The 20,604-nt window shown below is 37.5% G+C and overlaps 1 protein-coding gene across 2 annotated transcripts in view; it reads left to right on the top strand.

Moving 5' to 3' along the window:
- The window catches only part of TGFBR2 (transforming growth factor beta receptor 2), a 62,856-nt gene that overhangs the window by 13,007 nt on the left and 29,245 nt on the right, over nt 1-20,604 (top strand). Inside the window, exons 1-3 of one of the 2 annotated variants that reach the window (XM_042475247.1) lie at nt 6,433-6,566; nt 12,450-12,615; nt 15,090-15,280. In XM_042475247.1, coding sequence (XP_042331181.1) covers nt 12,470-12,615; nt 15,090-15,280 — 337 coding nt within the window. In that variant the 5' untranslated portion in view covers nt 6,433-6,566; nt 12,450-12,469. Of the gene's footprint in view, nt 1-6,432; nt 6,567-12,449; nt 12,616-15,089; nt 15,281-20,604 lie in introns of those variants that run through there. The other variant, XM_042475246.1, reaches the window with a different exon arrangement.

Below are 20,604 nucleotides of genomic sequence, written 5' to 3' on the forward strand. Positions count from 1 at the left end.
GCAGTTCATCCAATTTAATGTCTGGTCACTGCTTCACTAAACTATATACAGTAATACTGTTATTGTGTTACTACTGATGAAGTCACCATGAGACAATACTGCTACCTCATTTTAGTTAAATGATTTGGGTAAACAGACATTAATTCCATGGAAATAGATAGTTTAGCCCATTTATTCAACACTAGAATGAAGTTCTCTGGTATGATAAGTAATCTCTTCACATTATTTAGAGGGTACATCAAAGGGAATGTTCACCACATAAATACTGTATGTTGTACAGTATTAAAATCGCTGCATGGTTTTAATTTTAAAAAATTGCACGAGAACCTGCAGCAATAAAGTCCATTTCCAGGCACTAGAAATTTATATAGTATCTCTCTGTTTAATCTGTATCCCCTCATGAAATCAAACTAAATGTGCCCACCATTTCTAGAATTCCTCTGTGATTACTTAGCTATGTAAGAGTATAGGAGTAAAGAATGAGAAACTTATCTAGATTCTTCCACTGTATTCTTTGCCAAGGTTTGTACCATTCTTATTTTTCTTGAATCTCCCTTATCCAGAATTCTGAAATCCACAGTATTCCAAAATCCAAATTTTCCACATGGGTGGTTGAGATAGTAACATCTTTACAGTACTTTGTTTTATCCCCACCAGTTATTAAAAATATGGTGTATAAATTACCATCAGGCTATGTGTATAAGGTGCATACGAAACATACATTAATTTCAAGTTTTATATTTGGTTCCCATCTCCAGGATATCTAATTATGTATGCAGATATTCAAAACTCCAAAACATACTTCTCATCCCAAGCATTTCAGATAAGGGAAATTCAACCTGTCTTTAATTTTCTATTAGAATAAATCAGATTAAAGTATTATACTCTCTCAACCTCAGAGGAAGGCAAGGATATCTTTTCTCAGAACTAATTTTGCCAAGAAGGTCCCTTGATAGATTCGCCTTAGGGTCGCCAAAAATAAAATAAAAAATGACTTGAAGGAACACACCACCAACAACAACAATTTCACAAATAAATCATCTTCTGAATTTTTTAAAAACAGGCAAGGCAACAGAAATCAGTCATATATTGACTGACTGACTGGCATTTCACAATTGTGGTGATATTTCTTTTAAAGGGGGTGAGGGAAATCTTTGTTTCTTTTTGGCAAAGGCTCTTCTAAAAAGATTGGTCACTCTCTGAAAACCAGACTTTATAAAAAACACAAAAATATGTACCCAGAATTACTGGTGCAAAATGAAATGGGTGATGATTTGGGAAACACTGACTACAAATAGTTTTTGAGCTCCTGTTCGTTCTACGTTTTGACATAACTTGTAAGGAAAAAACTCTTACTGTATTTATGCAGCAACTTGGTGTGATCTGAGATACCTAAAAATATGACTCGCTTCATTTTGGTTTGGGTTTAAAAAAAAGAAATAGAAAAGTATGACATGCTATAGGCATGTTTTACCTTGTCTAGTCATTTAAGTATGTGGTGTTAGGAAAAAAATTGCCCTAACTTGGCACTTTTCAAAGTATTATTATAGTGTCTAAGCTTAGTAACTTGCCTTTGCCTGTGATAGAGATATTAATTAACCCATGATAGCTAATTAAATAGCTAATTAAATTGAATGTAATATCATGTTATAATATTACATGAGCAAATGAAAATTTAAAATCTAATAACAGTTGTACATCTATTGTGAGAATATACCACTTCTTCCAGAATAACCACATATGCTTGGAAATTGAAGTGTGTGTGTGTGTGTGTGTGTGTGTGTGTGTGTGTGTAAATTGTAATTTAGAGCCAGCATGGTGTAGTGGTTTGAGTGTTGGTCTACGACTGGAGATCAAGGTTTAATTCCCCAATTAGCTATGGAAACCTACTGGGTGACCTTGGGCAAACCATACACTGAACCCTAGAAAACCCTGTGATGGGTTTGCCTTAAAAATTGCCATAAGTCAGACATCTTGAAGGCACACAACAACAAAAATTGTAATTGCCTTTCGTATAGCAGGCAGTCTGATCTTAAAACATACCTTTCCAAAAAGGGTGATGAACCAGTCTTCTCCCAGATGTTTTGGACTTCAGCTCTCACAATCTCTTACTTCCTGATGTTTCTGAGAGTTGTAGCTCAAACATCTGGAGAGCCAAATGTTACCCTTTTGTATTTCATAAAAATCCTTCATGTAGTGCTCTGTGTTCTCGTCCATTAAATGCTCTATAAATCCAGAGCATGGACATAACATGTTAATATCAACTGATGTAAAAATGATTCAATGTGTACGTAATGTAAAATGATGTTATTTGACAGAGGGATATAAGGAGGTGCATTTGCTCACTGGTTCAAAAATGTTATTGGAAAGGATGTTTCAGGCAATCTTTGGCTTTTCTGGAATGTTGTAAGTGTGTGTGTGTGTGTGTGTGTGTGTGTGTGTGTGTATATACAATGCAAAAATGACAAGCCTCAAGTCTGTCTCCATGCTTGAGAAGAGTGCTGAGGCACGTTCTTGTCCTCTGCTCTGCGGTCCACCAGTTGCATCTACAGTTAATTAATTTACAATATAAATGAAAAGGTCTTGCAAAACCTAAGAGGAAAAGCTGAGTTTCCTGTATTGGGTAATACCTTCATTCATGCCAAAAGCAAGAATTCCACTGGAAGATGGACATTTTTAAAATTTCTGAGATGCAGAGCCTTATAGCCCACAAACATCTGAAATATCCTTTCAGTGGCTTCTTAACAGCATGATTTAGCTATTTGTTACTCTATAGAAGAAGGTTTAAATCTGAGTTGCAGTTACAACTGAGACTAGCATGCAAGTTGACAGCATGTGCTTAATCATTTCAAAGCAATGCTTGGCCTTTCCTATTTAGCACCAGACTCTAGTCTGGTATAGAATAGATGTATGTGGTCTTAAATGTCAGGTCTGTGAGCACAGAAGTGCAAGGGCTTAAAGTACAGATGTAGAAGTACACATTCTAGTCGTAAGGAATTTTATTTACATTGGCTGCCAGCTGATAGATACCGTTCATGCCAGGCTAGAATCCAGAGATCTCCGTTGTTCCTATTTGTTTTTTAATGTCTTTGCTTGACAACCATAGTTGTTCTTAATATCAGGCTCCAGGAAACATTTATAATAGTTTCCTTAGAGCACTTGTATACTGTGCTGACACCAGCCAGAAGACAGGCATTGCATCTGTGACATTCCAGTTTTATGCATCCGGCAGATATATGTCTGATAAAACAAAACTGTTGCTCAACAAGCCACATTAAAAAGGAAATAAAATGCAGCCATGCAGCACTACCATATATATCAAAGTGATAGGATTAGATCAATAGGGACCATAGACAAGTACTGTACTGCCTTTCCTTATAACATACTGTATTGCAGAAAGTGGGGAGAGAGAGAAAGACAAGATTTTTTTTTAAAAAAATGAATGTTTTCAACTAGAAATGTTGTTGACAAACTTAATGTAACCGTGACTCATTGTTTCCCTCTGCACGCTGCTTTAAACCATATGTTAGAATTTATTTAACCACATGTAATAACCCATCCTAATTACAGTTGGTCCTTTGTATTCACAAATTCTACATCTGCAGATTCAGCCATAAGTGGTTTGTAAATATTCAAAAAGAAATTCCAAAAAGCAAACCTTGATTATGCCATTTTATATAAGGAACACCATTTTATTGTGCTGTTAAATATAATAGGACTTGAGCTTCTACAGATTTTGGTATCCACTGGGGTTCCTGTGTTATGCCCAAGATTGGGTTTCAGTCAGAACTCACTCATTCGTCTTACACCTGAAACCAAACCCCAGCAGATACCAGGGGCCCACTGTACAACTAGAATTCTGTTTGGATTCAGCTTTAGGAATGAAGATCTACTAATATCCATCATTCCATTGGATGCCATCAATGGGCTGCACAGTGTGGTTTCTGTTTTTATTGTGATTTGTGTTTTTCTGCCAGGGAATGGAAGAGTTGCTTTCAGAATTTCTTCCCTCTGATGCCAATGCACCTTGCTTTGAAGTACTGTTTGGTACAAGATACCACCTGCAGCTCTGCCCCGGCAGCAAAATATCATGGGTTAATCTTTCTATCTACATTTTGTTTTTGACATTTTATTCTAAATAAAAACCAGGTTGCAGTACATTTTTCTTTCCCCTGCTCTGTGCTTCAGTAGTATCAAAGAGAAATGGACTTGATAATACATAATTATTGCTGCAGCACTCAGAGTGATCCTTTGAATTCACATAGGAGAATTAGGCCTGTTACAGACAGCCAAAATAATGCTGCTTCGGGTCTCTTTGGTGGTATGCTATTTAAATGATGCATGGGTCTTAAGAGTCTGGAGGTCATGCCAAAGCCACACTCCATTCCTAAGCACTGGAGGGCAGTTTTGGTGCAGCTTCTGGATTCTTAGGATGCATGCATCATTTAAATAGCATACCTCCAAAGAGTCCCAAAGCAGCTTTATTTTGGCAGTCTGTAACAGGCCATAGTGTGGTTTATATAGTACTTTAAGTTATTCGAAGAATTTCACATATCTTATCTTCTACCAGTCCTTCCAGCAGCTCTGTAAGTGGCAACTATACCTTTAAATAACAGCTGATAACCTCTGCAGCCATAGATGCAGGGGCATATATGATCACAGAAGGAAAATACCACTCTTCTTTGCTAACAAGAGTGGCAAAGTAGTGAAGCAAAGACCTCCTCAGCAGAGACCTAAACATCTGGACCCCATGTTTTCCAGAGATTGCCCATGTTTTTAGCAGTAAGTGTATGGGTTGTTAAAGTAATGCTTGCTTGTAATCTTAGAACATAATGAGAATCAAGTGTCTGGAGGCCCAGATGTCAAGAATTTGCTGCGTCCCTCTCCCCCCAAAACAAAGTGGTGAATATGAAATAGCCTCAGAAGCATATTTAGTTTCCTTTTTCTTTCTTATATAACAGTTTAAATACCTAGGGGTTTTCCCCACCTAGTGGCTATGGACAAAAGGCTATTTCATGTTGGCTGCACATGATAATTTCCTGTTAGGAGCCAAAATCCAAATAAGATTCATTGACTGAAAGTTACTTTCTCTCTGGATGTGGGTCATGCATTCACTCTAAAGGAAGCTTATTAGACACCTTCTAGCTCTGGTTTTTCAGAAACTGATATGCAAGTAGCATCTGAGACTGGAGACAATATACTAGGGATGCTCCACTTTGATAATGTGATATAGAAGAAAATTCAACAATGTTGATGGCTGTTAGGGGCACTCCATGGGTTCCCATGTATTTGTGTGTGCTATCAAGTCATCTGTTGACATATGGCAACCCCATGAACTTCATAGGGATTTCTTAGGTAAAGAATTTTGGGATGTGGTTTTCCCAGTTCCTTCATCTGAAATATAGCCTACATCACCTGGCATTCATTGCCAAGTACTAGTGAGAGCTGATCCTGCTTAGCTTCCAAGATTAGTTGGGATCTAGTGCCTTTAAGTAATTCCTAAAATCAGTGAAAGAAAAAGAGCCTATGAGAGTTATTAGAGGCAAAACTGAGGTTTCTGCTTTACTTCTGTTTAACAATTATATACTGTGTAGTGTTGATTCAGTTTGGTCAGATTGCTCAGAAGGCAGGCTTTTAAGCAACAGGAAAAGGAAGTTTCTGATGTGACCAATGAGGTATAAAATAGGTTTGCTAGTAACCAAACAAGTGGTAGATAAAAGTGGTATCTCCACATAAATTTCTTTCTCATGAAATCTGACACATTATGGCATCATATTTATAAGTCTCTAAGGAACAATAACACTTCCCAAGCAAGAATGTTTTGTTGAATATTTCCCTGGGAATAACACAAGTCATATTAAAAGCTAGTTTATGTAAGGTATATGCTTTTTATTGCCTATGTAGACTATATCATTAATTTCAGATGGCAACATCTGTCAAGGAAGCAAATACCCAAGACTTAAAAATTTGTTTGCTTTTGCCTCTGGCAGGAAGTACTTGGCAAACATAGGATACTTCAAGTTTTTAATCCTTAAGATTTTCTGATAGATCACTTGTCCTAAAAAATTAAGTTGTATTTTTAAAGCTTTTCTAACAAGATAAGGGAGGGTGTATTATTTGAACTGCCAGGAAAAGTATCCAGTTTTTATCATCTCTCTTGCAGTCTCTGGCTATGTAGATGCATAGTGCAAAGTAACTTGCATAGTCAACAGATGTGTGAAGAAAAAAAATGCATTTAAATGTGCTGATTCTGCTGTGGTTAAAATTGTTCATTTTATTTCTCTGTTAGAAACACACTAGGTACACATTTAAGTATACATACCAATATTTGTTTGGGACATGCTTATTCTCTATCAAAAATGCAAATTACAGTCTGGATAAAAGTATTTTTTCTAAACCAACAATCCTATACATGTTTTCCTAGGAGGAGAATTTGCTGAACTCAGTCCTGATTACATCTGAATGAACATGCAGAGGATTGTACTGTAACTTAATTAATGGGGAAACAGACCATTCTCAAATATATTGCAAAAAGGCTCTATAGTTCTAAATATGCTTACCTGGAAGTAAGTATGTTGAATATGTATGTAGAGTATGTGTCTTTGAATTTTAGCTGACAGTAAGTAAATAAATCAAAAACCCACAGAAGAGCAATACCTTTATTGTTCAACCAAAATGTAGAAAATATATTGTGCAAAGTTTCAAAGCACCAATGGCTTCTTCATCAAACAAAGATGAAGTATCATACAGGAGAAGAAAAGTGATGATGTTAGAATCACAGGCCCACATTTTGTATCACATGCTGTAGTTTTGAGGAATCTCAGTGCATACTGAGGCCACTCCTCTCTTGGCCATGAGGGGACTGAGCCAAAAGACAGTAAAATTCTCTGCTAGCAGCAGTAAAGTAACGCCTCTTCAGATCTCAAATGTTTGTCTTTTGTGAAGCCACAGGCCCTTTCTTAAGCAGAGAACACTGAATTTTCTTGGGAAGTCTCTGAGCTGCCAAATCTGGGGGGTGCTTTTAGATGCTGTGTAGGTAAAACTTGCCAATTATAAGTCCAAATGAAAATGTTTTATCTTTCATGCAGACAGAAATCTCAGTTAAGTCCCAGTCTTAGCTTCCTCTTGTTTAGGATCCCAAGAGAACTATAAATTACATGCAATGTATGGCATTCCTTTCATTATTTTTTTTTAAAAAAAGTAAAACATGCCAATAGGAAATGAAACAAACATGCATACATTTGACTTAATAATGTGACAAAACAAAGAAATTCAAAGTTACGTTTTGTCACCCCATCTTCAGTGGAGCTGGTTTAGTGTTTTAAGACAGGAAAAATAAGCATTTTCTTACCATTTTTTTTTTTTTTTTTTTGGCCAATCCTAAATGTCCCTTAAGGCTGTGTAAATGTTGGAGACATAGGATAGTATCAGCATTGTATAACATTACCTGTTAAGTATTTGGGGGAAAGGCATAGTGTTCCCATCCTAATACTGTACATCCTGAATCTTATTTATTTCATTTATACCCAGCCTTTCTCTCATGAATGGAATCTGGTGTACCCTGACTGGGTTTGTCCTTGGACAGTAAATGAGACAATTGCCGGTTACACACCGGCAGTTGGGACGTCCGCAGGACGTCCCATTTTAAAAAGGGGGCGTCTCTTCTAGACACCCCTGAGTCTAATACGGACTGTGTCTGTACAATATGGCACCAGCCCTTCTACATGGCCGGCGCCATATTGACGTATCGGACGCTGAGCGTCCGAACGTCGCGCGGTACTAATGACATCACAAATGCGCCCTTGGCGCTTCACGTCGTCATCAGTGCGCCGCGGAAAGAAGCTCCATTTTGGAGCTTCTTTTTTGCTCCGCGTGGGAGCCGCACGGTATAGCTGCTGTGGCTCCCGCGCAGAGCAAGTGGCGGCGGCGGCAGACCGCCTCAAAGCGGTGGTCTAGAACCCACCAATATGATTATTTTTCCTGTCCTCAGCACCAGTTGGGGTGGGTTCAGGGATTTTACACTGCTTTTTGTACAGTTTGGTGAATGTAAAATAATTAGAAACAGTGTTACCTATAACTTTGTTGCATGGACTGTTAAAAAGTAGGGCCATTGGATAGATTGTAGTTCTGTGATCAGTAACCCTGTCCTTTTGTGTTCACTCTCTGTATGTGCCTACTTTCCCAAAAGTTGAGACAGCCTGTTCCATCCAAAATTGTGAAAATATTTTTTCCACATCACTATTTACAGTTAAACATCAGCAACAACTAAGCAGTTAAAACATAAAGACCAAAATCCTATTATTAGTGTCAAATGGGATGGACCCATTGAGTGAATGTGACTTTCAACAATTCCCAATGAATCAGTGGGTCTGCTCTAGTCCAGCAACATTTGGTGGGTCTCATGATTCCCATCCAGGATTTAGGCCTAAAACAAGCTTAAAACACAATCTAAAACAAATCAATAGAAGAAAATACATCAAGTGAAAAGCTTCATCGGAGAAAGCAAGGTCAGTAAATTCCAGCTAAAAGGATCAGACTTTGTAGATACCGTTGAATGGCTCATCAGCTATTTATCTGGTTCCTTTAATTTCCTTAAAACATGTGTATTATTTCTACATTTGGATAAACATCTAGGGCTGAGAGAATGCGACTTGCCCAAGGTCACCCAGCAGGTTTCCATGCTTTGCTCAGGAATACTTCTTACAGTAGTCATAACCTCAGCTCAGTTCTTCACCATTAGAGAAAATGTATGCTATCTGTCAATTTGTATTTCCCAAATAGGATTGAACCTTAGCAACAAATAGTCTCAATGGGCTGTTTCAGTGCATTGCTGATAACAGAGATCTATAAGGCTACTAGATAGATTCATTTAGCTTTTTTTAAGTGCAGGGTTAACATATGCTTAGTGCAAAAGAGAGCAAGTAATCATTAAAATTATTTCTGCATTATTCAAGGCACTCATCTTTAGCATATTCCAAGTTAAGGAGTGTTTGTGTTATCAAGAGAATGTACCAGGGTGTTCATACTTAAGCCTTTAAATGCCACTGCTGCTTTGATATGGTGGTGTAATTTCCAGGGAAGTTACCTGCCACTTTCCAAACAGATTATTACTTTTCTTCTGAATACTGTTTTCTGTGGTTGCTTGATGGTCCCCTCCCCCAGTTCTGCAGAATAATTTGTACTTCCTGCAGTGAAATCAAGCTTGACATCTTTAAAGAAGATCTTTAAAGATCTTTTCAAATTTTAGGACAACTTTCTACTTGTGCTATACAGTATTTAAAGAATTCCATTACTGTTATTGGCATAAGACAAAATTTATTATGCTTGCCCACTTCAATGCTAATTCAATTCACACTAATGTTTGTCTTGTAATTACAGCAACAAAGCTGTTAAAAAGATACTGTGCCTAGAGCTATGAATGTCTTGTGTGCACAAAATTACATGCAAAAATTGCAGCTCAAAGGGGTTCTGGTCATCACATTTCCCTCTACAGAAGTGCTGTTGGAGCATATGCAGGAAAGAATGGAGGGTTATGTCCCTCACATCTCCCACTACATATAGAAGTTAAATACTGCAAACATCTTCAGCCCCTGTTTTACCATTACAAGATATACACATATTGACCTACTAATTTAATTCCTTTACCCTCAGCATAAGCATATTTGACACGAATTGTTTTCATGTGGACAGGTACTCAAAACCATAAGGATTTCCTGAATTATTTTAAAGGAATTTTTTCAGTAATCATTCCAAAATGAAATAAAATAGAATATTGATGGTTGATACTAAAAACTGCCAGCAGATAATAAGTTTCAGTTCAGCTGTACCATGCTCTATAATTTATTAAATAATGATAAGATTAGTTAAGTATCTCCCACAAGTTTCTGGTTAAGTGATAAACATGAATGACAGTGTTTTGCTTCCCATGACATTGTTTCATAGGAACGTTGAACTCAACCTCTTCACCCCTCCATCTATACTTGGGGATTTGACCGTACATTCACTGCCCTTACAACAAATATTCACTGCTTTCCAAAGTGTATGTTCTTCAGATAGTTTCTTCATACTTTAGATTAGAGGTGGGCAAAGTGTGCCTTGCAGATCATATGCAGTTGGAGATTTGCATAGGATTAAAAAGCTTCTCCACAGTTTTATTTTTTTATGTTCTTTTATGTATTTCATTGTTTGTATGTATAGTGCTGTGTAAATCTACAGCACTATATAAATAAAGCAATAATAATAATAATAATAATAATAATAATTCTTAGTGATGAAGGTGTCCCCTTCTGGCTAGAATTAAACTTAATGGATTCTGTAGCAAGGAAAAAAAGAGTTACATAAAATGGTGCTCTGTCTACTTAGCATGTTCCATAGCTGTGTGTATAAGATACACACACACACACACACATATGTATGTATATCTATATGAAGAATAAGTACATGGAACAAAAGTTTCAGGGGAAAAGGTTAAGTCTCATATTAATAATAGTTGTTGTTGTGTGCCTTCAAGTCATTTCCAACTTGTGGTGACCCTAAGGTCTATCATGGGTTTTCTTGGCAAGATTTGTTCAGAGGAGGTTTGCCATTGCCTTCCTCTGAGGCTTAGAGAGTATGACTTGCCCAGATATGACCTAGTGACATAAGGCACTGGCTGTTGGATATCATGGCATAATACCTTGCCCCTCAGTGACTCCCCTGAAAAAGGAAATTGAAATTACACAGATTTGTATTTATCTAATTATATTTATAATATAAATTATAAATAGGTTTTTTTTTTCACTTTCAGAGTGGCTGTTTTGTTTTAGTTACATTTCCTGAACAAGATGAAATTCTTTGAGGAAGAGCCAAGTGACACCATTTTGTTGTTCCCCATAATGTCCTGTTCTGAGGTTTGGGGAAAAATTTAAATGACTGCTGCATAAAAATGGTTGCTACCTCTACTGTTTGCAGGAAACTGCCATGATAGTGGATAGCAGTTTGATATCTGCACAGAAAAGGGGGGGGAAAGTATTTTTTACAGATTGAGAGGACTGTTCCTGAGCATTTTATTTGGAAATTAAAATACCCCACCAGATACAGAGCAAAGTTTGAGTTTATTGTATTTATTACTTAGGGGGGACAAAAAATAAAAAAAGACATTGTAGAAACCATAAATACAGTATTCTTTCTTTGAAAGTGGACCAAAAGGTTAGAAAATCATTTTGTTTCCTGCAGTTTGGAGTGGCATGAGGTTAATAGTAGAATCATAAGAATGTCTAATTACAGGTAAACCTCACCAAATTGAGCATATTTTCCAACTGTTACAATTTGGCAGAGTCAGTTCTGCTTAATACTCATGATATCTACTTTTTCAGCTGCTTTTAAAATGTACCACTTTCCCTTTTCATCCTTGGTTTACTTCAGTTGCTACAAACCAAGATCAAAGTGCAAAAGTAGTTTGCACTCAATTAGGTCAGTAGGGGGGAAGAGGCAGAAGGGGGCAGAGTCTAGCCCTTCCCACTAAACCTAGACAAAAGCCAGCTTCTCCTAGCTTGTATCTCTTAGTAATATTTTTTGTCATCTTGACCACACTTTCATGTTGCTTGGCTATACATGTCCCATTTTCCATCTTTAAAATTTTGGTGTGTGTGGTTTAGGTTCCGTGGGACATATTCTTAGTTAGATGTGGTGAATAATCAGCAAATGATTCGGAAATTCAAAATTGTGGGAGCAGACATTTCATAAAGCTATGATCCAAATTACTGGATCAGCTTTGCACATTTTTAAAAAATCAAATATTTTTTGCCCCAGCCTTTGTTCATAGATCTTTGAATTGACTTAACAATTCAGTTGTCTTTATTGGACATCTTGTGTGAATATCTTGTGTGAGATTCGTCTGCTTACATCCTTAGACAGCTTTAAAAAGGCTGTTAAGACGAATCTCTTCCATCAGGCCTTCCCAGAATAGAGAACCCGGCCTCAGAAAAATGTCTGGGAATAAGATACTGCTGCTCCCATTGATGGTTGGTTGATGTGATGTTGTTGACCTTCTGGTCAGTTTTTAAGTTGTATGTTTTTTGTTTGTTTGTTTGTTTTTAATTCTGCATTGGATTTAAGACTTTTTTAAGGAGGGGAGGGCACCATGGATTTTATATGTGCTGTATTTTTAACTTTGTTAGCCGATTGTTCTCAGAGGGGCGGGATACAAATATTATTATTATTATTATTATTATTATTATTATTATTAATTTGTCAAGATGTTTCTGACTAGTTTCTATCAGTTCCTTTCAGCATATACAATGATTAGTGTAATTAGAGTTTAATCAAAAGCCATTTGGATGACATACGGTTGGTGTGTCCTGAAAGAGGTAATCCCATTTACAACTTGCTTCCAGACAGTGTACACAAACAGGAGTGAGACCTGAGTTTGATCACGTCACGTTTCATCATATTTTTTTTCTCATTTGCAGCTGAAGATCATTTGTCCAAAATGTTGGATGGGAAAATCAAGGTCCGGGCACTTTGCAAGTTTTGTGATGTAAAATTAACAAGCTGCAAAAATGAAGGCCATTGCAAGAGTCACTGCAATCTCACATCTATCTGTGCTGATGAGAATGAAGTATGTGCAGCTGTTTGGTAAGTTCATTCTGTCTATGTACATGGATTTACTTTGGTTCATAATTTCCTTACCTATCAATGAAGTATATTTTTATTAACAAAATTTCCATTCAGACTAATTCCATTATTTTGTTTATCACACTTTAATTAACTACACAATCCATTATGATAAAAATGCAATGTTTTTTAAAAAGAAAATTGAATATGAAATGTGCTGTGTTGTACACATTGTGTTTTTTGATACACCTCATTTCTTATGATTGCAGCAACCCTCACAAAGTTTAGAATGCAAATAGATTTGAGATTGCAGGGCATGGATTATTTTAATAATTGAAAAAAAAGATTAATCTTAAATCAATGCTAAGAGATCGTAGGCATAACATGTATAATTTGTAATCTTAATCTGAATCGCAGTAATTATCTGGCAAAATGAAAGAAGAAGGCCCCAGTTGTGAGAGCCTCACAGGTATATGCTGCTGTGTAAGAGGACATGCACACACACTGTTATACATGATGTACAGTACATGAATTACTAAACTGGATGGTTGGGCCTTAGCATTTGGGATGTCTACAGAAGGATCTGGATCCAGTCTCCCTCTTCAACTTCTGAACAGATGATAGGTACCATAATAGCTTAACATTTGGCTAGAAACATATAATTGGGTACTCTGCCTGGATTTATATGGCTAAGACTCACTATGTACACAATCATGGTTTCTGCATTCAGGATTTTTGTCCATCGAGCTTCACTTTGTGTGCACTGATCACCTCCTGCAGAAACTAATCTGAACAAGGAAATTGTTTTTCTTATATGAATTGCATTTTGCTGAATTGAACAAGTGCAGCTATTTGTACCTGCCTTTCTACAGTAAATGCCCTTTAAAAATCCAGACACCTCAGTGTGCATGGCAGGAGAACATAGGGACATATCCACAAAATGTACTCAGGAAGATTGTTCAAGGAGATGCCTAATTCTATTTAGTTTAAAAGGCAATCCACACTTGGTTCCATTTGACCCAAGGATATTCTCTAGTTCAAAAGTATGCATATTGGTTAATTTTTATCACTTGGGGCATTTGTCTAGCATATGTAATCTTATATGCCCACTTTGAATGGAGCACTTCAGAACGTGGAACTGTTGTGAGAATTCAAATGGAAATTTCTATAACATTATATTATACTGCATTACATTTTGCTTTTGTTCTTGTTATATTTACATTCTGCCATTTCCCAAAATTAGAACTCAAGGTTGCTTACAGTTTAAAAAAAAAAACAACGATTTCAATCTCATTACAATATTAAAAATGGTGACTATTAATACATTCATATAAAAATAAATTTAAATACTACTATTGATTTAAATTTGTCCTATTCTAGAAATTAATTTGGCCAAGATCTGTCAGTGTACTTTGATATCCAATGCTGTTGTATTTCTTCTTCTACCCCTCCCACCGCAGCTCTTCCATGCCAACCAAAACCAGCTCCAGATAGTTTTCCACCTTCCTGGGACCAGGTTTTTGGAGTATTCAGGGGATGACCAGGGGGAGGGGGTTGACCAGTTCTGGCAAAAACACTCGGCTCCTAAAGAGGTACACCATGGGATTCTTTGTTTATGAAAACATTTAATGGCATACACAACAAAAGTTTTCTCTGGTTTCATTCAAGCTTATCTCAGTTTAGCAAGCCAAGATGTGAATGAGCCTGCTGGCCTTTTTGCTTTTTCTTCTGTGGGGAGAGCAATGAAACCAGAAAGCATTTAAACAATAAATAGTTTACTATTTCATTCAAAGCAGGAAACTAGTAGTTATCCGTTTAGGAACAGAGTGAGATATTAAAGCATTGTTAAACTAATATTAAAAATTAACTTTTAAACTCTTTTTGCCAGACCTTGAATTAATTCTCTAATTAACTGGGTCAGTTATTAATTCACTGGACTGTACTTGCAGTTACTTGCTATTTTACTAGCTATTTGTAGCTACTTTCCCTATTTCTGGTACATGACTGGACAAGTGACCATTGTTTATATTTATAAATGATATCATGTTTTTGTATTCCAAAGCATTTAATCTTGAGTGTTGTACTTCTGCATTAGAGTCAGTGTAGTGTAGTGGTTTGCGTATTGGACCAGGGTTTGAATCTCTGCTCAGCCATGAAAACCCACTGGGTGTCCTTGGGCAAGTCACAACTCTCAGCCTCAGAGGAAGGCAAATCCCCTCTGAACAAATCTTGCCAAGAAAACACTGTGATAGGTTTGCTTTAGAGACACCATAAGTCAGAAACAACTTGAAGGTTTGCCATCACAACTACAGCATGCATGCATTCTAGAGAGATCTGGAGCCATAATATTTCAGTGTTTAAATGAAATATACATTTTTCGATAGTGGACTAATTTTACTCTTGAGTCTTCACCAGCAGCAACTCAGCTCAGTACCTATTTCATACTGCCTTACTGTGTTATTCTGATCTTTTTTTTAATGCCAATTTCTTTTTAGGAGAAAGAATGATAAAAACATAACATTGGAAACAGTATGTCATGACCCTTCACAAAAGCTCCATGGACATGAATTGACAGATTACGGTTCTGATAAATGCACAATGTCAGAGAAGAGGGAAGCAGGAGGGTTGCTGTATATATGCTCCTGCAGTGCGGAAGAATGCAACGATGAGCTTATTTTTTCTCCAGGTATGTTGAGGTTTCACATTGTATATTTACTTTTTTTTATTTTATTTTCTCCTTTGGCCCTTGCTGCTCGAATGGTGGGGGGTGGGGAGCTGTGTGTGTGTGGGGCGGTTCTTTTTAGGATTTCCACTGTTTTAGACTTTCCTGTTTTGAAAAAAAGAAGACCTTTCTCAGAAAGGGGAAGTGGTAGAGGAATTCTAGGGAGAATCTTGTCACAAGGCCTTGCTGCTTACATTTACTGCTAGTTTATCTCATATAGGGGTGACAACTGTGAAAGACTTGGGGTTGCGTTAGGTCCTCAGCAAACCTTGGAAGCCTAATGCCTCGTGGCACTGCACTTCCCAAAATTTCCCCCAAATGCCCCCATTTGGTCATGTTTTAGGCCATCTTGGGCCATTTTATGCCCCGATAGGCCTGCTTTAACAACAGGATGTGAAGAGAATTCACTTGGGGGGCATAAAAATGCTTTTTTTAAACTTTGGGAGACCTGAGGCAGCCACAAAAATGACCCTGGGTGGTGAATCTAACCCACACTTTGTCTAGTCCTTCTCTAACAGGAGATCTTTATTCTTTGGCATGACTAATCAAATACAGGTTGAGACTCCCTTATTCAAAATGCTTGGGACCAGATTTGTTCTTGATTTTGGATTCCCCCCCCCCCAGATTTTTTAATATATACATAATGAGATACCTTGGACTTGAGAACCAAATCTAAGCATGAAATTCATTTATGTTTCATATACACCTTATTATGCACATAATTATATACCATATTTTAAATAATTGTGTGCATGAATCAAAGTTTGTGTACATTGAATAATCAGAAAGCAAAGATATCACTATCTCAGCCACCCATGTGGATCATTTTGGATTTTGGAGTATTTTGTATTTCATAATTCCAGATAAGGGAGAATACAGGGGAAGATAGTTCCTTCTTGTCATGGAATTCATTAAATGTTTTCTGCTTTATGCATCTCTGAGGCAGGTGGCAAGGATTTCCTTCCTCTCACAAATTTTGATTACATCCTCAGGAACATGGAGCTTTTTAAAATGCATTGAGTATGGTGCATGAACACAATGTGCTGAATCCTCTTAGTTAGTCTCCACTACACCCACTGAATCAATTGTTCAGTGATAAGTCAACATGGGGAGAGGGAATACAATTGCTTCAGTGGGCCTACTCTAGCCAGAACAAAAATAAATTTAGGTTGTTGCCTCCTCACCACCTAACAAATTCTGAGCGATTTGCTGTTATTTGCCATCAATTCAGCTTTAATTGATACTACAGTAAATTTCTTGGTGAGCTTTCATGGTAAGTGTTCCTGATGTATAATTTTTGTAGGTCTTTTGGGCAATGTGGCCATGTTCTAGAAGAATTATTCCTGATGTTTCACCAGCATCTGTGGCTGGCATCTTCAGAGGAGCATTCTCTGAAGATGCCAGCCACAGATGCTGGTGAAACATCAGGAATAAATTCTTCTAGAACATGTCCACATAGCCCAAAAAACCACAAAAAACTATGGATGCCGGCCATGAAAGCCTTCAACTTCCCCCTGTTCCTGATGTGTTTCTTTTCCATTATAAAATGGTTGTTTTCTGTTTATCAACTGCTCTTACTGGGTGTGTTGAAACACCATACAAGGTACAATAGATCTTCCCAGGAAAGAGAAATTTGAGAGAGAAAAATGTATTTATTTTATTTTGATTTTTTAAATACTTTGTGTGTGGGGGGGACTATATTGACATATTTACTCCCTGCAACCAATAAAGACTCCCTGCAACTAATAAATAATTAAAACACCTGTTTGAAAAAAAGGCCTTTGGTTGCTAGTAAAAAAGAGAACTGAAAGAGGGGCAAGTTGGCTTCCTAAGGGAATACTTACCATAAAGGCACTTCCCACCCTATAGGCCTGTGACAACAGGACCAAGAGAAAGTCCTGCTGTAAGGATCTTAACACTCTGACAGGTTCATATAAGGAGATAGTGATAAAACTAACAAGAGTCTACTGCCCTTCTGTTTAGCAGAAATATTAAGTAACAGAGTAGAAATACTTCATACAAATTATGCTGGTAAACAGGACAGGAGGAGTGCAGGAGAGGGCCTAGACTCCAGAAAGAAAAGAAACTGAGATGATAATAAGGAGCCTGGAAACTGCACAATCCAGAGCTTTGATACCTTAGTAATAAATTAAATTTGTCAATATAGTTCCCCCCCCCAAAGTATTTGAGTTGTGATAAGTTTGCAACATATTGTACATATTAAAATAAATAAATAAAATTCACTGAAAATAGGTGATCCATCCTCAGTCACCCCAGATAGCAAACTGAAGTAACATGAAACATTAATTAACTCTCAACCAGTTAACATCATTGATATTTAAGCTTTAAAATACAGTTTTTAAAATCACTGTTATTTAAAAACAAAAACAAATGGGAGAGTAATGAACATTTTAACATATGTTGAAATCTTGTAGCAAAGTAAGACAAAGGGGAAAATTGCTGCATTGACAGATTCTGGCTCAAACTGAGTAGTAGTCTAGACAAAAGTCTACATGGGTGCGTTTTTCCAAATTTTTCTTATGGTTAATTGCTAAAATTGTTTTGAAATCTTTTCTCCAAAGCCCTAGAAGTATCATTATAGCAGCGACTTGCTGTACAGTACAACTAACTGTATTATTAATTTAATCTTGATCTGATTCCTTGATTTCTGCAATGGACCTGATTATCCTGGAACACTATCCAGTTGAGTAAACAGCCATACAAAGTAGGTCTAGCCAGAAAGGTAAAGACATTCATAGTGGTGGTGGTCCAAAGGATGGTATTGCAAGTAGAGGGCTGGGGCTGAGATCATGCTGTTGGAATTGAAATGTCCACCAGTGTGCTTATAGGAAGCTGTAGAGACAGCAGAGACTACCCCCTTTGCCATGCCTGCTTCCTCCAGCACGCAGCAAAAGGCAGGGGCCTGCTGGGAACAATGCTATTTCCCCAACCACTGATCAGCTCCAGGGGTGTATCCAGACTTGTTATGACTGATTTTGAGTACAGAGGAAAGAAGGACCAGTCTTCACTTCCAATTAAACCTTTTATAAAGAGGTCTTTCTCAAAGACCCAAAAAGTACATATGCATTTGGAACCCCCAGTGACACTTGTGTGTCTCACCAGTTGGCTGTTGGCCAATATCACCTGCTTTTCCAGTTTTCTGTTTCTTATACAGTACCAGTTAGAGCATATGCTCTCTGAATGGTCCATGCTGAGATGTTCTGAGACAAAGGAGCTGTCTAGCCAGATCGAGGCCAGATCAGGGCCGCAGCAGCCTCACACCATGGCCCTGATCCGGCCTTTCAAGGGCACAAAAAGGAGATGCAAAAAGCGGCTCCTTTTTGCACCCTTGAAAGGGCACCACAGCCGTGTTGTGACGACTATATTGCACTCCTTTGGCGCTGCGTCATATGGACACAGCACCGGAGGAGTGCCATGACACTGCATGCTGTGTGGAGTGGTGCGCAGTGTCAGAACATGTTAGGGGGCGAATTCAGGCATGTGTCATGAGGACACTATGCCCCAACTCCACCCTCATGCTGACCTTAATGGCTGGTGTGTACAGGGCTAAAGTTTGAGGTGTATAGGTCAAAAAGGAGGAAAGGATGAACTCTTTTGAGGGACCAAGAGACATTTGGGTGGTGGAATTTAAGAAGCAAAGATCATGGGCAGGAATGTAATATATCCAGAACATGAGGGGTGGTGAGTTAAGGTTACAAATAGCTTTGAAGGTAAAGCCAAAGAACTCAGGCCAAATCCTGGAGTAGATAGGGAGCCAGTGTAGGGATCTAAGCAGGGATATCACATGGTCAGGGCAAGAAGAGAGGTAAATTATTTTGGCTGCAGATAATTTGGGGAGCAAAAGCAGGCAGAAACCTTTGGGGAGCAAAGGGGGTAATAAAAGTCAGACAGGAGAGGAGTATAGTTGTCTAGGTAAGAGATGACCAAGCCATATCCAGGAGGAAAACCTGTGTGTTTGCTGTGTTGTAAAAGAAGAACTAAAACAACATGTTGATGGGTTGAATGTGGAAGAGTCAAAAATATAATCAACGCTGTATGTCTGTTTAGAAGGGTGACTTTAACAATGTTAATATTTAAGCATATAAGGAGCCTGAAAGCTTGGGGCGGGGGATGAGAAATTCAGTCTTGGGCACAGAGAAGATGAGGAAGCACCCAAGCCAATGTTTTCAGGAGAAATACAAATAAAAAATTAAGAATGTATATCTAATAAAGTTATGAATACCTTTACTAGATGTGCACATATTGGGTTGATTATAAGCTCTTTAGAATTTAGCTATTTAACAAAGCATTGCACTCCAAATAAAAGGAAAAACAGAAGTTACTGTATGGTATGCTTTTTCTTCTAAGTAAAAATCAGCACAGGTTTCTTGGTCATCCAACTCTGCCAGGAAGCGGGCCATGTGTATTCCAATTGCATCTTCCAACAGTATGAAGGAACACATATCTTGCATTTTCTAATGGGCTTAAGGGAAGATTGCCAGGTTTACATGGTTTTGTGTAAGCTCTCTCTCCTTCAGATGTGTAAATCCCATATCTTTCCATAGCCAATAAAGACACTTTATGAGTCTGCCTTAGGGAGGCCTTTGCTTTGATCTTTTCTGTAATTTTTAAAACGTCCATTTTTATCTTGTCTGCCTACTTAATGACGTCCATTATCTCAATGCTGGCAGGGCAGTCAAGCACATAATGGGCTAGTAACTGACTCTAATGATTTCATTCATGTGTTGTTTATCCACCTCTGTGGGAAAAAAATAAGCAGAAAGGTGCTTACAAAAACTAATGAGAATTAAAATTAATGACAGTTTAGACTTAAGGCAACACATTTTTGTGGGACATACTGTATCACTGTGTTGGCTGTACAGACATGCTAGTAACACATTGGCTAATAGTGTTATTCAGACTGAATTATTTAAAAACTATGAAATTATAAAATCTGTAGTTTGTTGGAAGCAAAGAGGTATCAAGACTTGAATAGAATAATTAGTGAGAGAATCTAGAGAGCCTGACTTTGCTTTTGTATGTATTCAAGGCTTGTTGATACCTTCCTTGCCTGCAGACATCAGTTTCCTCTTTTCCCAAAAGTTAGTTATGGTATTTACGTTTATCTTGGAACAGGTGGTCTGTGAGTCTCTCACCTCAGGATGGATGCTAGCCAAACTTCCACACGTGAGAGTCAGGCCTCAAGGCTCTTGAATCAAAATTTAGGTAATAATAATAATAATAATAATAATAATAATAATAATAATAATAATAATAATAATAATAAT

The sequence above is a fragment of the Sceloporus undulatus genome, chromosome 6 (assembly GCF_019175285.1).
Source record: "Sceloporus undulatus isolate JIND9_A2432 ecotype Alabama chromosome 6, SceUnd_v1.1, whole genome shotgun sequence".
NCBI classification, from domain to species: domain Eukaryota; kingdom Metazoa; phylum Chordata; class Lepidosauria; order Squamata; family Phrynosomatidae; genus Sceloporus; species Sceloporus undulatus.